This window comes from Wyeomyia smithii, chromosome 1, assembly GCF_029784165.1.
Source record: "Wyeomyia smithii strain HCP4-BCI-WySm-NY-G18 chromosome 1, ASM2978416v1, whole genome shotgun sequence".
NCBI classification, from domain to species: domain Eukaryota; kingdom Metazoa; phylum Arthropoda; class Insecta; order Diptera; family Culicidae; genus Wyeomyia; species Wyeomyia smithii.
This window is the reverse complement of record NC_073694.1, coordinates 23,943,496-23,963,390: the sequence shown is the minus strand read 5'-3', so window position 1 is coordinate 23,963,390 and position 19,895 is coordinate 23,943,496. Positions and strand designations below refer to the sequence as shown.

The window sequence follows — 19,895 nt, the reverse complement described above, 5'->3', positions numbered from 1 at the left end:
ACAGTTCGCTGCGAAGTCTGTGTATAATAAACAGAAGGTCAAGTTCCGAATAGGAATGTAGCACCAAGGCTTTGCTTTGCTTTGCTTGGTTTCGTGGGAAATTATATATTGGAAATGAATAATAAAAATTGAAAAATGGAAACAAACCAGAAAAAGGTTTTTCAATATTTATTTTTTATTTGCAATGTCCTAATTTTTCAATTTGAAAATTGAATTTAAATTTTAAATTTTTAGTTTTTGATTTCAAATTTTCATTTTTTTTTGCATTTATTTAATTTTATTTTTTATTCTTATTCCTTAATTCGTTACGCTTCATTTATCACACTTCATGATTCAATCATCATTCTTCATTTTTAAATCAAAATTAATCTCATTTTCATATAATAATTGAATTTTCGGGTTATTTATTGAATAATTCAGGCAATTATTTTCTGTCCTTTTCCTTTTTTTTTAAATTTTTTTCATTTTCCACTTTTTAGTTTTTAGATTTTAGATTTTATAACATATTTGGATTATTTTCCATATAATTTAGCTTGAATCGTCTGCTTAGTATTTTGTTTTGCTATATATGAAGAAAAAAATATTTAGTTTTGTTTTAAAGCCATCGTTTTCTCGACTTCATTCATCCTGTTTGTAATTTTTTACAAAAATTATCATTTTACTGAATTTTTGAACCTTCACCAACAAACATTTTCAATTATTGTCTATTTATGTTTTTTTTTTAGGCGCATCTTCGTTTGTTTTTCAAGTTTTTTCATATGTACGTATAACGCGATTTACTGTATTTGACTAGATTTGCTTAGTTGTGATTTATATTTTTTCTTCACTTGTTACATTTTTTAGCAATAATTTTCGATTAATTTTTTTTACATATTTCTGCATTCTTTCTCTACCTTTTTGCTCCTTGTTTTTCATAGTAATTTTATGAAATGTTCGGATTCTTTTTTGGTCTTTGAGTTTTTGTTTACATTTTCGTTGTTAGATATTTTATACTATATTTTTAACAACAGAAGTTTAAGAGTTTATGGGCTTAACTACTACAGTCTAATTTTTATTTTATTGAATCGTCAAAAAAGTTATCGACAAAGAGACGACTAGCGAAACGGCAGAAGTGGTATTTCAAGTGACTAGCAAAAAATTAGTTATGGCAAACACAAAAAAAAATCAACAAGAGAACAAGAAAGAACAACTAGAGAAGAAAGGAATAAATCAACTAAGATAGAAAACCTAGCAAGAAAATTATGCAAAAACACGACTCAACGCGGTAAATTATTTCAAACAGAAAAACGATTAGAAAAAACGAACTGCAAAAGAAAAGAGAAAGATGCATAGAAGTGAGACTAACTGAGTGAGAGAGAGGCCTTTCAAAGAACATAAGTGTAGAAAAGAAATTCACAACGTAGACAGTTATGAAATGCTGTGATAGACCAGAGAACGAGTTCAAGAGAGAGATAGATAAAGAATAGAAAAACAGACATAAGAAAGAAAGTAAGAGAATGATGGAAAAAAAAGAACAAGCCAGAATGATAGAGAAGAATAGAAAGAAAGAAATGGATAAGAGGCAGAAAGAGCGAGAGAAGAATGGAGAGTGAGAGAAAAGTGTAAAGAAATAGCTAGAGATAAAGAAAAACAAAGCAATTAAGAAAAAAAAAGAAAGAGAGAGGGTAGGAGAAAGAGTCTTAAGGAAAGAATAGAGAGAAGAATGAGAAGTATGACGAGAAGTACTATTAAGAAAAAGCAGAATTAAGCACAAAGAGAAACTTCTGAAAAAAACTCTATTGAAAATGATGAACTAACAATTGAGAACGATTAGAAAAAAATGAAAATAAACAAAATTTGCAATTAGAATAGAAAAGTGAGATAAAAAAGAACTAGAAAAGAATCAGGGTAAATTCAAACGTTTCATATATAAAGAGAAGAGATACTAATATTAATGAAAGACCTTCTAAAACATTGAGGATTGCAGAGGAAATCATCACAAAAAAGTCATTTAAACTGCAACTTGAAGAAAGAAAAAAAACTACTCCAACTGCAAATTGCTCTCAGCGATAAGTATCGCACAGGGGGAAAAAAGCTTCAACTGCAATGCAATTACCCTATCCATTACCAGGGTGCCCTTACTTTGCACCATCAACTGCTAGAAATTGCTCGTGTAAATTCGTTATTGCGCTACGATAAAAACCACAATTCGAAAAGCTGTCACAATGGTCCTCCCACGCGAGTGTAAGACTGGCCGGTAATTTTGTCCTTCCAAGTCGGGTAAATCAATTTCTTCTCTCGTTCGTCCACGTCCACACTGTCGGTCGGTGTAGTCATAATGGAATTACCGTCCGAGGTCCAGGGTGTAATGTGACACTTTTCCTAGTTTTCCTAGCCCAAGCGAATGTAGGACGAACGTAAATTTGATGGCTGCCTACCTACGACGAGACGGCCATAAACCGATTCCGTCCGACGTTTGGTCCGTTTTCCAGCTGAATATGCGCGCACAGGAAACCCACACCAATTGGTGCAATTTCCGAATCCACCAGGTGCGAGTGAAAGCGGACAAATTGAAGAAGAAGAAAAAGTTAGCAGAAAAAAAAACCGGCGCCAAGCTACGGGAGGTCGCACGACAGTTTTGTAATCCGGTTGGGACGTGATATCTGTGACGAGGGATGATGACGAAAATAATAGTGTTGGGAATGGTGATGAGGATGATGATGATGATGACTAGGTGTCAGGATAATGACGAAACCTACGGTTTCGATGGCTTTAGTGCAGTTTAGTCTGTGTATATTCGTTATATTTTCGCGAGCGAGTTTGACACTGAAGCAAGAGCGTGAGTTGAATGTTAAAAATCTTTTTTTCTACTGAGTTAATGATGTGCATTCAGGGTAATATCAGACTGGAACGATGGGATCGTCTGGCGTAGGTTTTTTGGGGACGCCGCTGTACGACAACCGCCGCCGGAGATTGATACTGCAGCTGCTGCTGCAGGAGTTGCTTCGAGCTGTCCAGTGACTCTTGGATGCGTAGAAATGCTAGTGAGGAAGTTGAGTGCGATGTCGCGATACTAGCAGGACGGGGTGCAGAATACCAGGACGGAGAGTGAATCCTGGTGGTGCTGGACTGCAGCGCCGGATAGGATGGACTTTCACTGAAGCGCACACGTCTACGGGAAGCTCGCGAATCGTAGGTTGAATTGGGCTGTTCTTCTACTTTCGGTTGCTGCTTGGGGTAGAAACTCTCAAGCACCTCCGAATAAGCGGCGATGGCGTCGGAAAGCGATTCCTCTTTTTGTTTGACCTGGCCGTTGGAATTTTTCTTACTTTCGTCTGACAACGACTCTCTCTTCAAGTGGCTTTCCGAGCAGTCTTCATCAATCGATATTTTTTCCTTCTGGATTATTTTATGTGAGGAATTTTGTTTTAGAATCATCCCGCCTGCAACCGACAGTTCCACTTCATCTTCCAGCGCCGTAACATTTATTGGCTCCCCGGAATGTTGGCCACACTCCAGCAAAGAAGTACTCTCGATTACCACGGCTCCCGCCGTCGAAGCCCTCGAAGTAGGACTCGGACCACTTTGACGAAACGACTCTTCAGCCGACGGAGGTGAAAGCGTCGACAGTGAACTGGACGAGGACTGCACCGAGGGCGGTGATGGCTGCTTCGATCCGGCTGCGTGGGCCGGGCAACTGGCAGCAGTTGCCGGGGCGTGTGCTGCGAACAGAACAGAAAGGTTAGGAACGGGCAGTGGGTGGCTCCAATTTGGAAGACAAACAGCGTGGTGCGAGGGCGGGTGTTAGTTGGGCGCGGCGGTGTCATGCGTATTTATAAACTTAAAATTAATGCTAACATGCCAATATATCTGATAAGAAAATTTAGTAAAAAAAAAAACAAATAAAATGTTTCCGCGTTTAAATTTGTTTCTTATCAAAAGATTCATTTTTGGCCTCGAAACAGATTTCTTTTGCGATGAAAACATCCAAATCCGTACGCAACCTGAAATACTGAGGCCATGACGTAGACTGTCGTATTTGTATCTCAATTCTTTAAATTTATCTCAATCCTTTAAATTTATCTCTTTCAGATTAGAAAAGGACAGAGTTTAGGAACTTCGCTAACTATCGCCTAGCTTAAAATAGTACCAATTTACTTTTTAAGCACTTAACAAAAGTTTTTCAGTTATCAGTTGAGGAATACTAGAAGCTTCACGAAACTTCTGATTGAGTAAAATTGATTGAGCAAAAATTATTACTAAGAAAAAAAAAAGGAATTCGATACCAATAGATTTAAGGATCAGAGAGGCCCCAGTAGAAAAAAAGGTAAAAAAAGGTAAGGAATTAAAAAACATGAACGTGAAACAAAAATACAAAAGATATGGAGAAAAATATCAATTTAAAGACTACTAGAAAGGAAACAGAGATGCAGCATAGAGAGAACGAATAATCATAAAGGAAAGAAGTAGAGAAAGAGAGACAGAACAATGAGGCACAGAGAAAGAAATCAGAAGAGTCAAATTGACTTTTCCTGGCTAGTGAGGTGGTTTAAAAACATTCAATGGAAAACAGAGTGAACTTGGAAACCAAAAAAATAAACAGAGAAAATAAGAGAGAAACTAACGTACAAAAACATTCAAAATACCAAGAGCAAAAATACAGCAAACATAGTGTGGAATGTATAAAAAACTAAGGATAAACAGAGTGGGGAAACTGTAAAACAATAAAGAGCAAAACAAAGAAAAGAAAGATTGATAATAACTCGCAGACAATGTTGACGGATAGCAGATGGTTGACGGAAATGAAACAGAAATTAGTGGAGAATCAGAGAGCGAATGTCTTGACAAAACAGAGTGGAAAAAGGAAAGGAACAAAGAAAAATTGTAGAAAGTAAGGAATAAAAAAATCTAGCGATAAAGAGAACATGAAACAAAAATATAAAAGATATGGAGAAAAATATCAATTTAAAGACGACTGGAAAGAAAACAGAGATGCAGCATAGAGAAAACGAATAATCACAAAGGAAAGAAATAGAGAAAGAGAGACAGAACAATAAAAAAACAATAAACAAATAAACGAGAACAGAATTAAACGATCAAAGAAATGATATAAAAAAGCAGAATGAAAACAGATGAACAAAAAGTATATAAAAAACGAAGAGGAAACATGAATAAAGCAAATGAAAAAACATGAGGAGAACTAAATATAGGGCCAACAGGGTGAAAAAAAAGTAGAATGGAGAACAAACTTAAAGTGGAACAAACCTAAATTCACACACATAGCACACATAGAAAGTTTATAGCGAAAAAGATGAAAATAAGCAGAAAATAGACTGAAAAATCAAGAAAAAAGGAAGAAATATTAGTCACTCATCAAAGTGGAAACGAAGAATACCAATGCAAACAGAAATCAAAGAGAGTGGAAACTTGAAGTGAAAATGAGCAGGTGAAAGGAAGAAATCAAAAAGGCGGCAATGAGAAACAGATATAAACAAAAAGAAAATAGTAAGAGATAAAAAGTGCTTGCGAAAATAAGAACAAGAAGAAAGCTATATAAGATTCATCCTATAAATCATAAATCAATATGGAGAGGAACAGAGGGAAAACACAGATCAAACATAGAGAAAACGAATAATCACAGAAAAAATTAAGAAACGAAATAAAGAGAGTACAATGATTAAACTAAGAAAAAATGAACGAAAAACAGAAATTAGAAGGCCAGTTATGAAATATGTAATAAAAAGCAGAATAGAATGAGGAAAACAAAAGGTGTATAAAAACCTAAAACACGATTTAAGCAATTGGCAAAAATTAGGACACAAAATAAAAATCGAGCAGAGTGAAACTATATGAGAAAGAAGAACAAACTCAAAGTGGAATAAACATAAATTCAAAAACCAAAGAGCAAACATAGACAATTTATACGAAGGGGTAAAATAGAGAGAAAATGAAGAGAAATAGCGAACAAGAACAAGGTAAAACTATTCACCCATCAGAACAAAACCAGATAGGAAATGCGAAAAGCAAACAGAAAAATAGAAAAAAGAGAAAAAGATAGCAATGAGAAGATAACAAACGTGAAATGGAGAAAATGTACAAAACCAGAAACAAGGAAAGAGCACGAAAAATAGAGAAATACCGGTTAAAAATATAAAAATATATAATAAAAAAAATGAAAATGGAAACAGAACATAAAAACTCGACAAAACGAACAGTAAAAACGAGAATACAGAGTCTAAATATAAAAAGGAATCAACGGGTCAAATAAAATGAAAATAGAGAAAAAGCCAATAAAAAAATAGTGATGAAACTAGCAGAAAACTATCAGCAACGAAGAAAAAATCATAAGGAAAACAAAGGTAAAATGGCAGAAATTTAAACAAAAACTACTACGTAAAAGTAACAATAGCGAAAACGAGGCAAAAGTAAGGAATGACATAAAATAATAGAGGAAAATACAAAGTAAATGGAGAAAAAACAACAAAGTTAAAAGAAAATAAAACAGGACATATAAAAAGCAGCAATAATTATATACGGAAAAAAATAGAAAAATGACGCAAAGACAACTAGTAACTAGCAAACATTGTTTAACGGAAGGATAACAAAGCAAAAAACGGAGCAAAATCGGAAGAAAAATTAAAGAGTCAATAGAGAGAAAATTTAGAAAAAAAAACTGGAGGACAGCAGCAAAAGATCTTTGAGATACCGAAAAAAACGGTAAGTAATTAACAACAATGGAAAACAACAACAGTAAAATGGAAAACAGAACGAAAACAATGACAGAAAGCAGAGCAAAACAGAAGGTTTAAACGAGTTGTGTGCTCATTTTGTGACAACGCTTTTGGCTTGAGTACTTTTCAGAATTTCACACTTTTGTTAGAATTTCAGGATTTTAGGACGTATAATTCGTACTTTCTTTGCATTTCAGGGTTTAAAGACGTAAACATTTTCACTAAAAAGAGGTTTGAGGTTGGTGATGAAAGAACTAAAGCCGAGAGAAATCAGGGAACAGACGAAGGGAAGTCCAACGGAGAACAAAGTGCAAATGTGGAGAAAAAAAGGAAAAAAAAAACAACTTAAAGAAAAAAAAAAACAAAAAAAAGAGGACAAACAGAACTACAACTGAAAGAAAAATGAGTATGAACTAAGAAAAAAACAAAGTAAAAAAAAACAATATGCATAAAACAAGGGCCTAAAACAGAGTCGTAACAGGAAGAAAATAAGTTGCAAGGAAAGGAGCCGAAATAGACGGAATTCTTATAAAAAAGCAGATAACAAAGATAAATCAGGAAGATAACAATAAAGAGGGAGAAAAATATAGAGAAATACAGCGAAAACGATAGTCAAATCACATAAAATCGAAAAAAAAAGAGGAAACGAGGAGTACCAGAAATAAAAATTGAAAACAAAGAAAAAAAAAAGCGAAGAAAGCAACACAAATAGAACCAAAGAAAAAAAAAACCCATAACTGGAAGAAAAACAAAATTAAACGGAATGAAAGCAGAAAGAAGAAATATGGCATAGAAAAAAAAACTAGGGATGAAAGTGAGTTAAAGAAATTAGAAAATATAATTATCATAGTTTCGTATTGTGATTTTTTCACAACCAAACAATTTTAAAAAGGAGGAATCAAACAGTGGAAAAACTAAAATAACAGAACAAATACAAGAAAACGGAGGAATAATGTTGTGAATAACCATAGAAAACTATGTCAAATAGCTAAAGCAAGGGAGAAAAACGTGGAGGAATGGTAAAAAAAACAGAGGGAAACAGAAAGATATAAAAGGAAAACAGCGAGAACGAGCAAAAATCGACAAAATAGATAAAAAATGTGTGAAAACGAGGTGAGAGAGGAAATAGAGAATAGAAAAGCCCAGAAACCTGTGAGAAAGTAATGTGTAAACAAAGAGATAAAAAGAAGCAAAAGCAAAGAAAAATTAGTGGCTCATCAGAATTAAAAAAAAAATGCAAATAAGTCAGAGAAAAAAACAGAAAAGAAACTAGTGGAAAAAGCAGGTGAAAGAGACAAATAAGAGGGAAAAAAGCAACAGAGTAGGATATGAAAACCCATAATGAAAAAGCACAATGAAGAAGAAAACAATGAGGAAAATGGAACACATATGGAACAAATCTATATAAAGAGGAACAAAACGAAAGCAGAAAAAAGAACAGGAAAGAGAGGAAAACAAAAAAATAGAGAGAGAAGACAGAAAAAAAATACTTTACGAACTAATTTCATTTTTGTCATATGACTTACATTTTAAGTTTTAGTAAAGCGGGCAATGTATGCAGTTTGCGAGGCTGCGAAAATGAACGGGAATAGAAGGTGTGACTTTTAGGCTTAGAATTTTTTTTCCCTCGTCCAGACGGGACACGAACCTGCAATCTCCGTTGTAGGAAAAAAATAACCAAAGATAAAAAATAACCAAAAAAGGAAAAAAAAAGAAATGGTGATGAAACATGGAAAACCCCTCATGAAATCAGAAAACAAGAAAATATGAAGAAAAAAAACGCAAATAAAACAGATAATTTTATTGACAATAAATCTAAAACATATAAAATGGGAGAGGAAACAGGTAGGAAACCATAGAAAGCGAGTAATAAATAACTAAAAAAACGGTGTAGAAATATATAGAGTTATTAAACCATGAACCAAATAAAATGAAAGAAGAAAGAAAAAATTTTAAGCCAAATGTACAAAACCAGCTGGAAATAATCGCATAACTGAGAGAAATTAGAAAAAAATGTAGGAAACAAAGTATGATTAAGAGATATGAAACAGAAAACCTTAAAGGAAATAAATGGAAAAATCAAAGGAATAACTACGAACAATGAGAAGAAAAAAAAAACAAATCGAAAATAAATAAATGGGAAAAAATCAACGTAAATCAAAGTAAAAATAATCAATAAACGAAAGAAAAACAGAGATTTAAATAAGAAAATTTGAATAAAGAAAACAAAGTATAATATATGGTACAAAAAAGGGAATTCAGGGATTAAAATGGACCATTGAAGCAAACAAAGAGTACGCAAAGAGATAGCAAAATGATAATAAAATAGATACAAAAAAAAAACAAATTAAACATTGGTTAGAGGAGTTGATAAAAGAGAAATCAGAAAGATTACTATAAAAATTAAATAAAAATAACAGAAACAATAAAAAATATACCAAACAAAACAATAACTAAAATGAGAGAACGTAGAGAGAGAAACAAAAGAAAATGAGGAAAATAAAGATAAACAAAATACGAACAAATAGAAACAGAAAAAAGCGTAAACAAAAAATAAACGAAGAATAAAAATACAAATGGTATCCAGAAAGGAATTCAGAGAGTGCGAATAAGAAAACAGATAGAAAGCGAAAAATTATTAGAAAAAAAGAATGAAACTACAGGTCGGACTCGATCATATATAGTCTCCGATGTTTTTTACTATATATATTCGAATTTTATTTATAATCGAATCAGAGAAAAAAAAGTTTTTTATATATCATACATAAATGATTTGTTGTTTTCGATTAAATAAAAAGACTTTTACCTCTGACCATCCCCTTAAAAGTCAGAAAACACATTTCTTATAAAAAAATATATATTTTGTAGTTTATTCCTGATGTAATTGCAGTCAAATGATGTGAAGAAAAATTTTGATCAGTATATATTGATTTGTCAACTCGTTTGTATTAATTTCTGAATTTTTTAAAAATTTATTTTTTTTTAAATTTTTTAAATTGTTTCTATCTAGGTATTTTTTTTTGAGGTATTCTTATTCTTATTATTTTTATTTTTTTAATTTCAAAAATTTCAAAAATTTCCAAATTTTTATATATTTTTCCCCTTTGGAATGATAAAAATATTTTTTTATATATAATCGAGTCCAAAATAATATATAATCGAGTCTCTATATAATCGAGTCCGACCTGTATCAGAAATTATTAGAAACAAAACAGGGTAGTATAGAGTATAAAATGAGTAGAAAAACTGAGTATGAATATTTGAAAACGGAGAAGAAACAGAGAGTGGAAAAATGCGACAAACTTAAAGAACAATTATAAAAAATAAAAAAAATAAAATGTAAACATTAAAGGTAACAAAATAAGAAGGAATTGGAAAAAAAAACTACAAAGAAATTAAAAAGAGAAAAGGAATTATTATTGAGAAAACAAATGAAAACATGAGGAACTTAAATGTAAAGAAATTACAAACAGCGAGAAAACTTTAAGAAATAGAAAGAAACAAAGTGAATACCGTCTATAAATATCATGAGATTTGGGGATCAATTTTAACTCTATCCCGGCGGAGAGAAGTCAGTTTTTACATCAAAAAATTAACTTCAAACTCTTGTTTCTAATCTACTTTAGACACAATTGACACAAACTGTATTGCATATTAAAGATCAATCTGTTCTCCAACCATGCTGAATAGTTCTATCGTGCAACTTTTCAAGCATAATTGTTAAACCTAAATCAAAATCTGAATTTTAGATGATGCCATATGGCATAACCCCTCCGGAAATTGGTTTACAATTTGTTTAAGTTTTTTGTAACTTTGGGATTTAGCTGTTTCTCAGTGTTAAATAATTTCATTTTTGAAGTAGAATACTTCTCTCAGGAAGTTCGGCTACATAGGGATGTGAAATGAAAATCTAAAACCGAAAAAATCACAGGAGGGTTGTGTGCTAAGCCACGACCGCAAGGTTGAAGTAGAATACTTTTACAAGAAAGATAACTTGGCTGCTTGCGTGTCAGTCATTTCGAAATCGGATTTGTTTTCGTGTATACCGCTTGTTAAGCACAGTATCAACAAATCGTAATAAACATCACACTGCTGTGCATTTGCAGCAGCATCAAACTTCAGTTGCATGATATAACTGGAAAAATAGGTGTGGCTAAATTGTTTCCAGTTATACCATTCTACAACGTTCGAAAAATTTTATTTCCTATGGCGTAATACTCATGTACGAAAAATACATCTCATTCATTTCAGTTTATTTTCAGTTCCTACAGATTTTCTCAGTTTCGCAACACAGATATACAAAAACGATTTCTTGTGGACATTATTTCGAGCCGGACCGATAGAGCTCTCATTAAGGCAAATCATTAAGCTATAATATGTATTGTGTCGTTTTGTGCGGCTTGGAAGAAGAAAATGTTCCCGTCCCCGTGTCGCATGGAAGTAAATTGTTGCGTGTTTGATATTGCCGATGGTAGACATGAGTATAAAGGTCGAAATTCTGCTGTGATGTCTAACCATAACCGTCTTCTTCAAGGCGCTACATCCTTGTTAATGAAGTGTTGTGAATTTTCTAAAACAGACTCAGCATCGTGAGCAGAACGTACCGAACTTTTCTGTTTGAAATCGGATTTGTTTCGTATATACCGCTTGTTATGCACAGTATCAACAAATCGTAATAAACATCACATTGTTGTGCATTTGCAGCAGCATCAAACCTCAGTTGCAGTTTATTAATAACCATTCACTATGCTCTTCCAAAAACATTTAGTAGCCTTGAAAAAGGCCGATTGCTGCAATTGCAATTTTCATTCAATTATTGCATAAATGCTTCTTGGTCAGATATACCCGCTGCAACTGCTACGCTACTCGTAGCCATGCCACAGTTGTGGCCGCTATACGCTGCCATTGGTATCCGCTGTCTCTGCATCAGCTCTGGTCCAGCTGCTATCGATGCTGAGATCCGCTGCAACTAGTGCGCTATCCGTTGCTACTCCACAGCTGTGCTGTGGTCGCTATCCGCTAACGCTGATATCCACTGCTCTGCTACTGCTGCTGCTAAGGGATGACTGCTGTTGTCGCTGTCTAGAACTATTATGAGCGGCTTCGGCTAAAACAGGCTCTTATATAGGCCAAATATCATATTTTCAATTGCAAGGTATATGATTCTGTCGACCGTGCTTGGGAAGCAATCATATAACGACCAACCAGAGGTCGAATTTTTCGTTTAGACAAGGCTTGACTATTTTCAATAGTACAATAGTTTGAATAATAAAATTACAATTCTCTTCATTTGGGAAGAATCTTGGAAGATTTTCCAATCTATTGCTGCCAGAACGAAGGAAATCCATCGAATACTAACCGATTTATTTGCATTTGAAATTGGACATATTTTTCACTTTTTTCGGTTTTAGATTTTCATTTCACATCCCTATGTAGCCGAACTTCCTGAGAGAAGTATTCTACTTCAAAAGTGAAAAATATGTCCAATTTCAAATGCTAATAAATCGGTTAGTATTCGATGGATTTCCTTCGTTCTTGCAGCAATAGATTGGAAAATCTTCTAAGATTCTTCCCAAAATAAGATAATTGTAATTTTATTATTCACACTATTGTACTATTGAAAATAGTCAAGCCTTGTCAAAACGAAAAATTCGACCTCTGATTGGTCGTTATATGCTTGCTTCCCAAGCACGGTCGACAGGATTATATACCTTGCAATTGAAAACATGCTATTTGGCCTATATAAGAGCCTGTTTCAGCCGGAGCCGCTCATAATAGTTCTAGACAGCGACAACAGTAGTCGTCCTTCCTTAGCAGCAGTACTAGCCCTGTGGTTGGTCACCACGTCTCAGGAGCAGCGCGGTTTTTCTCAGCGTGTGTCGCCAGACAGCCACTATTCCCCCCGTGTTGGGGCAGCATGAAGATTGCCATCAGGAAATCCAATTTTGGAAATCAATATGCCTTTTTGAAGGCAAATAAACAAGTCATTGAAAGTTAGTAATTTTTGTCAACGCAAGCAAGTATTCTGTGCTGCATCCTAGCAATTTAAATTTGTCGCACCCGTCTAATTTACTGAATGTGAAAAAGCTTCCACAGTGCATGCTGTCCGTGTATCTTAATTCCCCCAATGTTAGGGCAGCTCAAAGGTTGTAATTAGCAACCGATTTTGAACAGCAAAATGCTTTTTTGAAGGCAAATAAAAAAATAATTGAAGGTTAATAATTTTCTGGCATCAACACAAGCAGACATTCTGTGCGGGATGCAATCAAATTCTGTTGTAGTTGTCCAATTTTTACTTTATTTAGTAATCCCCCCACTGTAGGGGCAGCGCAAACGCTGCGATCAGCATGAACAACTTTGAATAACAAACGGTTAACGTTTATTCACTAAAAATTCATCCAATTCAAAACAGGTTTTTGTCTGAGTACAATAATTTGCACAAATAGACCTTTAAAATTTTACCGCATTATTAGACGCGTTTCTCCAGTCATGCCTCGTGAACGTGAAGGTTCCCTATCACAGACATAGATTTCGTGCTCCAGCACGTTACAACACGTGGAAATTGTCTTTTTACTAGTGAGTGCAACATTTCTTGGAAGTGTTTTATTATTCTCGGGTAAGAGACAACGAGTGCATTTATTGAGAAATCCATCGGAAGTGTATTCAGTGCTATGTCTAAATATATGAACGCCAAATACAAGCGTGATGCTCGGAAACGCGCGAAGGACCAGCATGGGGGAAGTGCATCGAAGAAACCAAGTACCAGTACGGAGGTCAATTTAAAAGCAGCCAGAGGTAACACGTGTCCAACCTCTGGTTGGGACGCTGGAGAAGGGCCTTCTACTAGAGGAAGGAGAAATCGAACCATTTTTAGGACAACCAAACAAATGAATTGAAGATTTATTATTTTCTTGTTCTGAGCTTTAACCAAAAGTCAATTATCTTAATTTGAATTCACCTGTACATATACTCTGACTGTTGAAACTTGTTTGCGCCGCAAAGAGTTTGTACTTTTCCTGTTCAGTGAGGTCGTATTTATATGTGCAAACTGAAATTGAGTAGTACTTCAACTTCGTTTGCACAGAATTTTCAATACTGCCAATGAGCGGTCAACATTTATTTACTAGGAAAAATGACTGACACGCAAGCAGCCGGGTTATCTTTCTTGTAAAAGTATTCTACTTCAACCTTGCGGTCGTGGCTTTGCACACAACCTTCCTGTGATCTTTTTTTAACATTTCAATGGACTTTCAGTACTTTGGGAATCAAGGTTATTTCAGGAGTTTGGGGTTCACAAATTCGAAAAACTATAGTTCAGGGTGACATATTATAATCAAAATGATGCTCTTGCACGATATTTACGCGATACTGTTATCTCCTGAGGAGCAGAGTTCCAGGGATTTCGGGTGAGTAACGTGTGGCTGAATTCGGATACGGTTGATGAATGCGTGTAACAAAATTTGTTTACGAAATTAGACGCAGCTGTCGATGATGAGGATGCTGCTGGAAGGCCCTCTTCCCGCGAGAGCATCCACGAAGGTGATGTGTTGATGGTAAATAGAAACGACAGCACGGTAATTTATCATCCTCCAGGCTTGTTGAATCCGGGTACGACAGAAAAGAGAAAACAAATTCCCGAACCAACATGTGATTAATTAATGCGGCTTTCCATCACCCAACGAAACGGAAGTCGATCCGGGGGTAAAACAGAAAAAAAATCACTCCGCAAAACAAAGCTTGAATAAATGTTTCTCCAGTTCAGATCAAAGCGTCATTCGTGCAGCTTGGCGGAAGGTTGATAAAACAAATTTGTCATGTGTTCCAAACGAACATCAATCAATATTGAATTAGAGAAGTGAAAAAGCACCTCTACCACGACCTCGTAGATTAGTGCCGCTCGATCGATTCCCAGTCGGTCGAAATTAGCGACTAACCATGGCCGGATTTGGCGGGCATTCCCGGAAAACTGTTCGTCGCGTCGTGTTTATTCGAACCGGGTCTATGCCTGGGAGCGTAAATATTGGCTTTGTGCTGCTGGAAGTTCGTTTCGCCACACGATTGTGTAATTATTTCTCCAATTATAGTCGGGGAAAACGGCAAGTTCAGTTCGATCTACTGCTGCTACAAGCTCTAATCACTGTTGGCCAGAGTATGCAGCAACTCTGCAAACCGTGGCTCGGTTTGTTATTTGTAACAACTCTGGATACAATTTGGGTGTTTATTCTGAACCGAACGGCGGTTTGTATTGTTGAATTATAATGGAATTGAGATTTTCAATAATCCACAATGAAATTTGTGGAAATCATATTATTCTACAAAAATAATGACACAGAGAAAAATTGGTCAAGTCAACCAAAAAAATGAAAATGAAAACCTGGAGAACAATTTCTGAGTTGGTGACGTACATTCTCAATAGCCTCTTGAACTGACCCAGGGCCAATTTTTGAGGTTGAGACAGCTAACTTTTCTGGAAATAATTCACACAAAATTTAACTTTATGCGCCTATAGCGATTTTATAAAAACTTGGAGAAAATCAATCGTAGGAGGCAATGTTATTTCAATGTAGGTGGAAACCCTGCGCGTAGGTAACTAGATCCTTTGAAGTAATTTGGCAGAAGCCCCTGTTGGAGGAGTAATCAAATCTATCGGAGGCTGAATTTCAGAGGCAAATTAAATCAATCAACGAGAAACAAACGTACAAAAGTGACTTACATTCACCAGAATCCGCTTCCTTCGAACTGTCAAGTTTTAGCGAATTCTTATCAGGTTTCACAAACTCCCAGGCTCTCGTTACCGTAAAATTGCTTTCCTACACTGTATTCAAAATTCACCCCACAGTTGGGCTGTACTTCACTGGCCAATAAACGCTTGAAAGGCAACTTTTTCCCTTTATTTTCCGCTTACACCAGCCAAATTCGTCGACACAAAACTTCACTGCACCGAAGCATCCTCCAATTTCAACGTGTAGCAATTTTGGCCGATTGCAGCCAACAACTCACTTCACTTCTTCTTTTTTTTTCCTACTCCTCCTCCACAACTGCTATTGATTGGCTGTCCAGCGATTACACAGCAGGCATTTGAAGCACACCCGTCTGTAATGCACAGGGGAATATTCAACACACAGAAAATACAAAACATAACCTCACTAGAGAACAATAGCCGCTGGCTTATTCCATTGCTTGCCGACAAAATTGTGCACAATAAGCTAACGCACACACACGTCCACGTTTACATTTCGCATTTGCACACCCACCAGACAGAAGCCAACTTTTTCCACTTGGTAGAATTTTAACTCACCAAACAGAATTACGATTATGACTTTTCCAACTTTCGCAGCTCACCGCCCATCAACACAGAGGAGGCGATGGAAAGCGGCTCATTACACTCCTACACCACCTCTTGCCCGTCTATTGCGGTGATCGTTCAGGGTCAAATCCACCGATAGAGCACAATCACGACGGCCGACCGACCGACCAAATTCCGAACGACGACAAAGAATACAAAAATCCAAACCTAACCTTACAATCGATTTGCCGTTAGAGGATACCAAGAAAAAAAAACTACACCATCCACCGGAAACCGACCGGGGACTGACAAGCGCGCGTAGGGCAACACAGTAAGAACCAATCGCTGCAAAAGTCCCGAACAAACTGTTTTCCGTTCTTGTGCTGTACTAGCAGCAGCGAATCAGTGGAAGGCTTTCTAGCAAAAGGGCTTGCCTGTCTGTCAGCCCCATAATCATCATACGGCACGACGACGCGGCACTCATTCTGCCGGCAACCTAGGCGACGTCGCTTTCGTCGGGTGGCCAAACACAAAACAAGCGAGTGAGTGACCGACCTTCGGTTTTCGGGCTGCGAATCTTTAGATCACATTCAGTTGTGGATGGGGCTGGGTCAGGTCGGAACGGAACGGGCCGGATGGATACGGTTCGTGGGCCACACCGACCGTTAGTTACTAGTTACGAAGGAGACGATCAAAACAAAGAACCGGCGATTAGTTGGCGGGTGGTGCTGTTCATTCGTGAGTGACTCCGGCCGGTTTGGCGTTCATCATAACGAGAGAGCGAGAATCAACTAAGCGTGACACGCGGTGCGGCTGCTTACGGTTTCGATTCCAATCCGGTAACCCCGGAGCGATAGGCAGGAAGGGCACGTGTCATGGTTGGAAGTAGTGCAGAACGGTTCTGATGGGGTACACAAAGCGGAGTGGGATGATGTAATCGAATAATTATTGAGCTAACTTGGGCACCGAATAACGCTTTGTACGCATTAGAGTTATAAGGAAAATTGGCCATTAGTTGAAGAAACTGCCTATTCCCGTTCTAATTAATGGAAAATATCCAGAATATCTCTGAAACTTAATTTCTAACAATTTGAAAAAGTAAATATTCCGATACTTTGTCATAACTTTAATATGTAATGTCTTTATGACCTTAATATTCTAATTAAAATCTTTAAACTCAAATTATTACAAACAGATTTCTGTTTTAAAAGAATACATTTCTTTACAATATAACACATATTTCCCTGAATATCAAAATAATTTTCATCTGGTTTGGAACGAGTTGTGAAAATGACCAGAAGCCAGTTTCAGAATATTCCATATTAAGCCTTCAGCTGCCCAGAAAGTTCCAGAAGGTCGATTTTCAGCCAGATTTTTTTTTTTCGAGATAACAACAGATCTCGACGTTTTATGCTTTTTTTTATTTTATGTTTTTTGACGTTATTATGTTTTTAAGTCATTTGGCATCGAAAAATTAGTTTAGTTCCCAATTTCATTTACTCCCCCCTGGGTAGATTTTCGAAGGTAAAAAAATCACAACTTTAAGCGCTTTGGGGCACCCCTAAATCATGTTCGATTGAGCTCATTGAGATCATTTTTCGGACCAATGAACAAAATGTACATGTTCGGTTTGTGAAATTCGATGTTGAAACTTTTTCCATACAGTCATTGCCACCCTAGTATAAAACATACCTTAGTTATAAGCGAATAGTGTTTCATAGATGATCAATTTTTTCAACCCGAATCAACCCAGAATTTCCAGATTGCCTCTGTCCAGTGGCATTAATTGGGGTTCATAAAAGTATTGCCAAATGGTGGAAATGTCATTGAATTTCTCAATAAAAAAATATATTGAGAATCATTTTAAATATAGTCAACAGAATAGCATATTAAATAAGAAACGTATTTTGGAGACTTTAAAATCTCACTCATGTTTCTCAAAGATGGCTAAACCGATTTTCATGAAACCAGTGTCATATGGAAGATCTAGTTGCTCCATAGAACCCTATTGATTTTTTTTGCAATTGGACTATTACTTTGCCTGTTATGTTTAAAAATGTGAAATCCAGCTATGAAAAGAAACATTACGAAAACTACTTGAACAGATTCACTTATCTCAGAGATGGCTGGACCGAAGAAACGTACTCCAATGCCTTTTGAAATTCACTCGTTTTTCTAAAGATGGCTGGACTAATTTCAACAATCTTAATGTCAAATGAAAGGCTTGGCTGCCCTAAAGGTTGTCATTTCATTTGATAATAATCAGACTTCTATTCCAACCGTTATGTATAAGATTGTAAGAGCAACGAAAGTCTATTATCTCAAAGGTGTAATCTTTGACTTATTCGAACATATCTACGGGTTGTCTCTCAAACAAATTTAATACGTGGTTTTAAAATCATAGAAAGAAACGAAATTGATTGATCAAAATATGTAGCCTTAACATAATTCAAATTTGGTATTGTTCTATTTGAACGTTCCCGGTATTGCCTGTGATTAAGATGTTCAAAATTGGGATTCATTTTGTCATTTCACCACTTTTTTGGCACACCTATAACGTCAAATTTCACATTTTATACTCCAATTATTACTTTAAACACAGAACAAATATTCTAGAACGCAAAAAGTTAATATATCTTTTTGGATCGTATTTTGCAATTCAAAGATGTTTTCCAAAAGCCGGAAGTCGCGAAATCAGGTTTCAAAATGAATTATGGAGTTTATTCTGAGAACTATCCCGGTTCCGTTGGTAATGATTGTCTTTTTATGCTGTTTCCAGAAACCGGAAGCTACTATCTGTGGTAGAGTAGTGAGGGGCAAAAGTACGCACGGGGTAAAGGTACGCATTGGCCTTTTTGAAACATACGAGCATAATAAACTGGCTGTAGTGACACGGCCTAATAGAGCCGATCGATCAAGAGCATAAGATACAGCCTCAGATAAATGAGTGCTGATCGAACAGATTGTAGTTACCTCAAGAATAAATGTTCTCTTCTAGTTGAGACTCCAAACGAGTAACACGCATTTTATTACTGGCAACATTGTATGAATTTGCAGTATTATAACATCAGTTAATCACACATGTAAACACATAAGATTTCGTTTAAATGGGACGAAGCAATGAGGAAAGTTGTGTTTTGAGCTGTTTTGATTTTTAATTTTCTTAGTTTTGGGAACTACGATTGACCTATTCGGAAACTACAGAAACTCGAAAACAACAGAGCCCAAAAAACTCTTGTATAATTGTGGTTTGTAGGGTGAATATGTTTTGCCGAAAATATTTTGATGTTTGTCATAAAACTCAATCCAGTTGGAAAACTCATTGTGGGGCAAAAGTACGCACTAAGTGCCATTAACCGTAATGAAAAAATCACAAGAAGGTTGTATGCAAAGCCACGACCGCAAGGTTGAAGTAGAATACTTTTACAAGAAAGATAACCTGGCTGCTTGCGTGTCAGTCATTTTTTCTAGTAAATAAACGTTGACCGTTCATTGGCATTATTGTAATTTCTTTTTGTCTGATATTTTGAATGAAGTTCATTGGATATTTTTAAATTTTGTGCAAATGAGAAATTGAAGTGCTGCCGAATTGTAATATGCACATTTAATACGACATCATTAAACGGGAACGGAACAAAGGCTACGGTTATGCAGAACGCGAATGCCGGCGCGATGCGATTTGCCTTACCGTGGTGAAATGTACAGCTCTTTTTAAGGCGAAGTAGAGCTATACATTTCAACAGATTTCGTCTTGCCGAATCGCATCGCGCCGTTATTTGCGTTCTGCATGACCGTAGCCAAACACTATGCGACGCAAACACGTAATAATAGTCAGAGTATGCATGTAGATGAAGATAATTTACTTTGGATTATAGCGCAAAACGAGAAAATATTAACTC

General features: G+C 35.8%; 1 protein-coding gene across 5 annotated transcripts in view; it reads right to left on the bottom strand.

Moving 5' to 3' along the window:
* Positions 1–1,947: 1,947 nt before the first annotated feature.
* The window catches only part of LOC129717901 (uncharacterized), a 121,831-nt gene continuing 103,883 nt past the window's right edge, over positions 1,948–19,895 (bottom strand). For all 5 annotated transcript variants that reach the window (XM_055668171.1, XM_055668174.1, XM_055668173.1 and 2 more), the window contains one exon: positions 1,948–3,701. In XM_055668171.1, the coding sequence (XP_055524146.1) occupies positions 2,869–3,701 (833 nt within the window). In that variant the 3' untranslated portion in view covers positions 1,948–2,868. The remainder of the gene's footprint in view (positions 3,702–19,895) is intronic.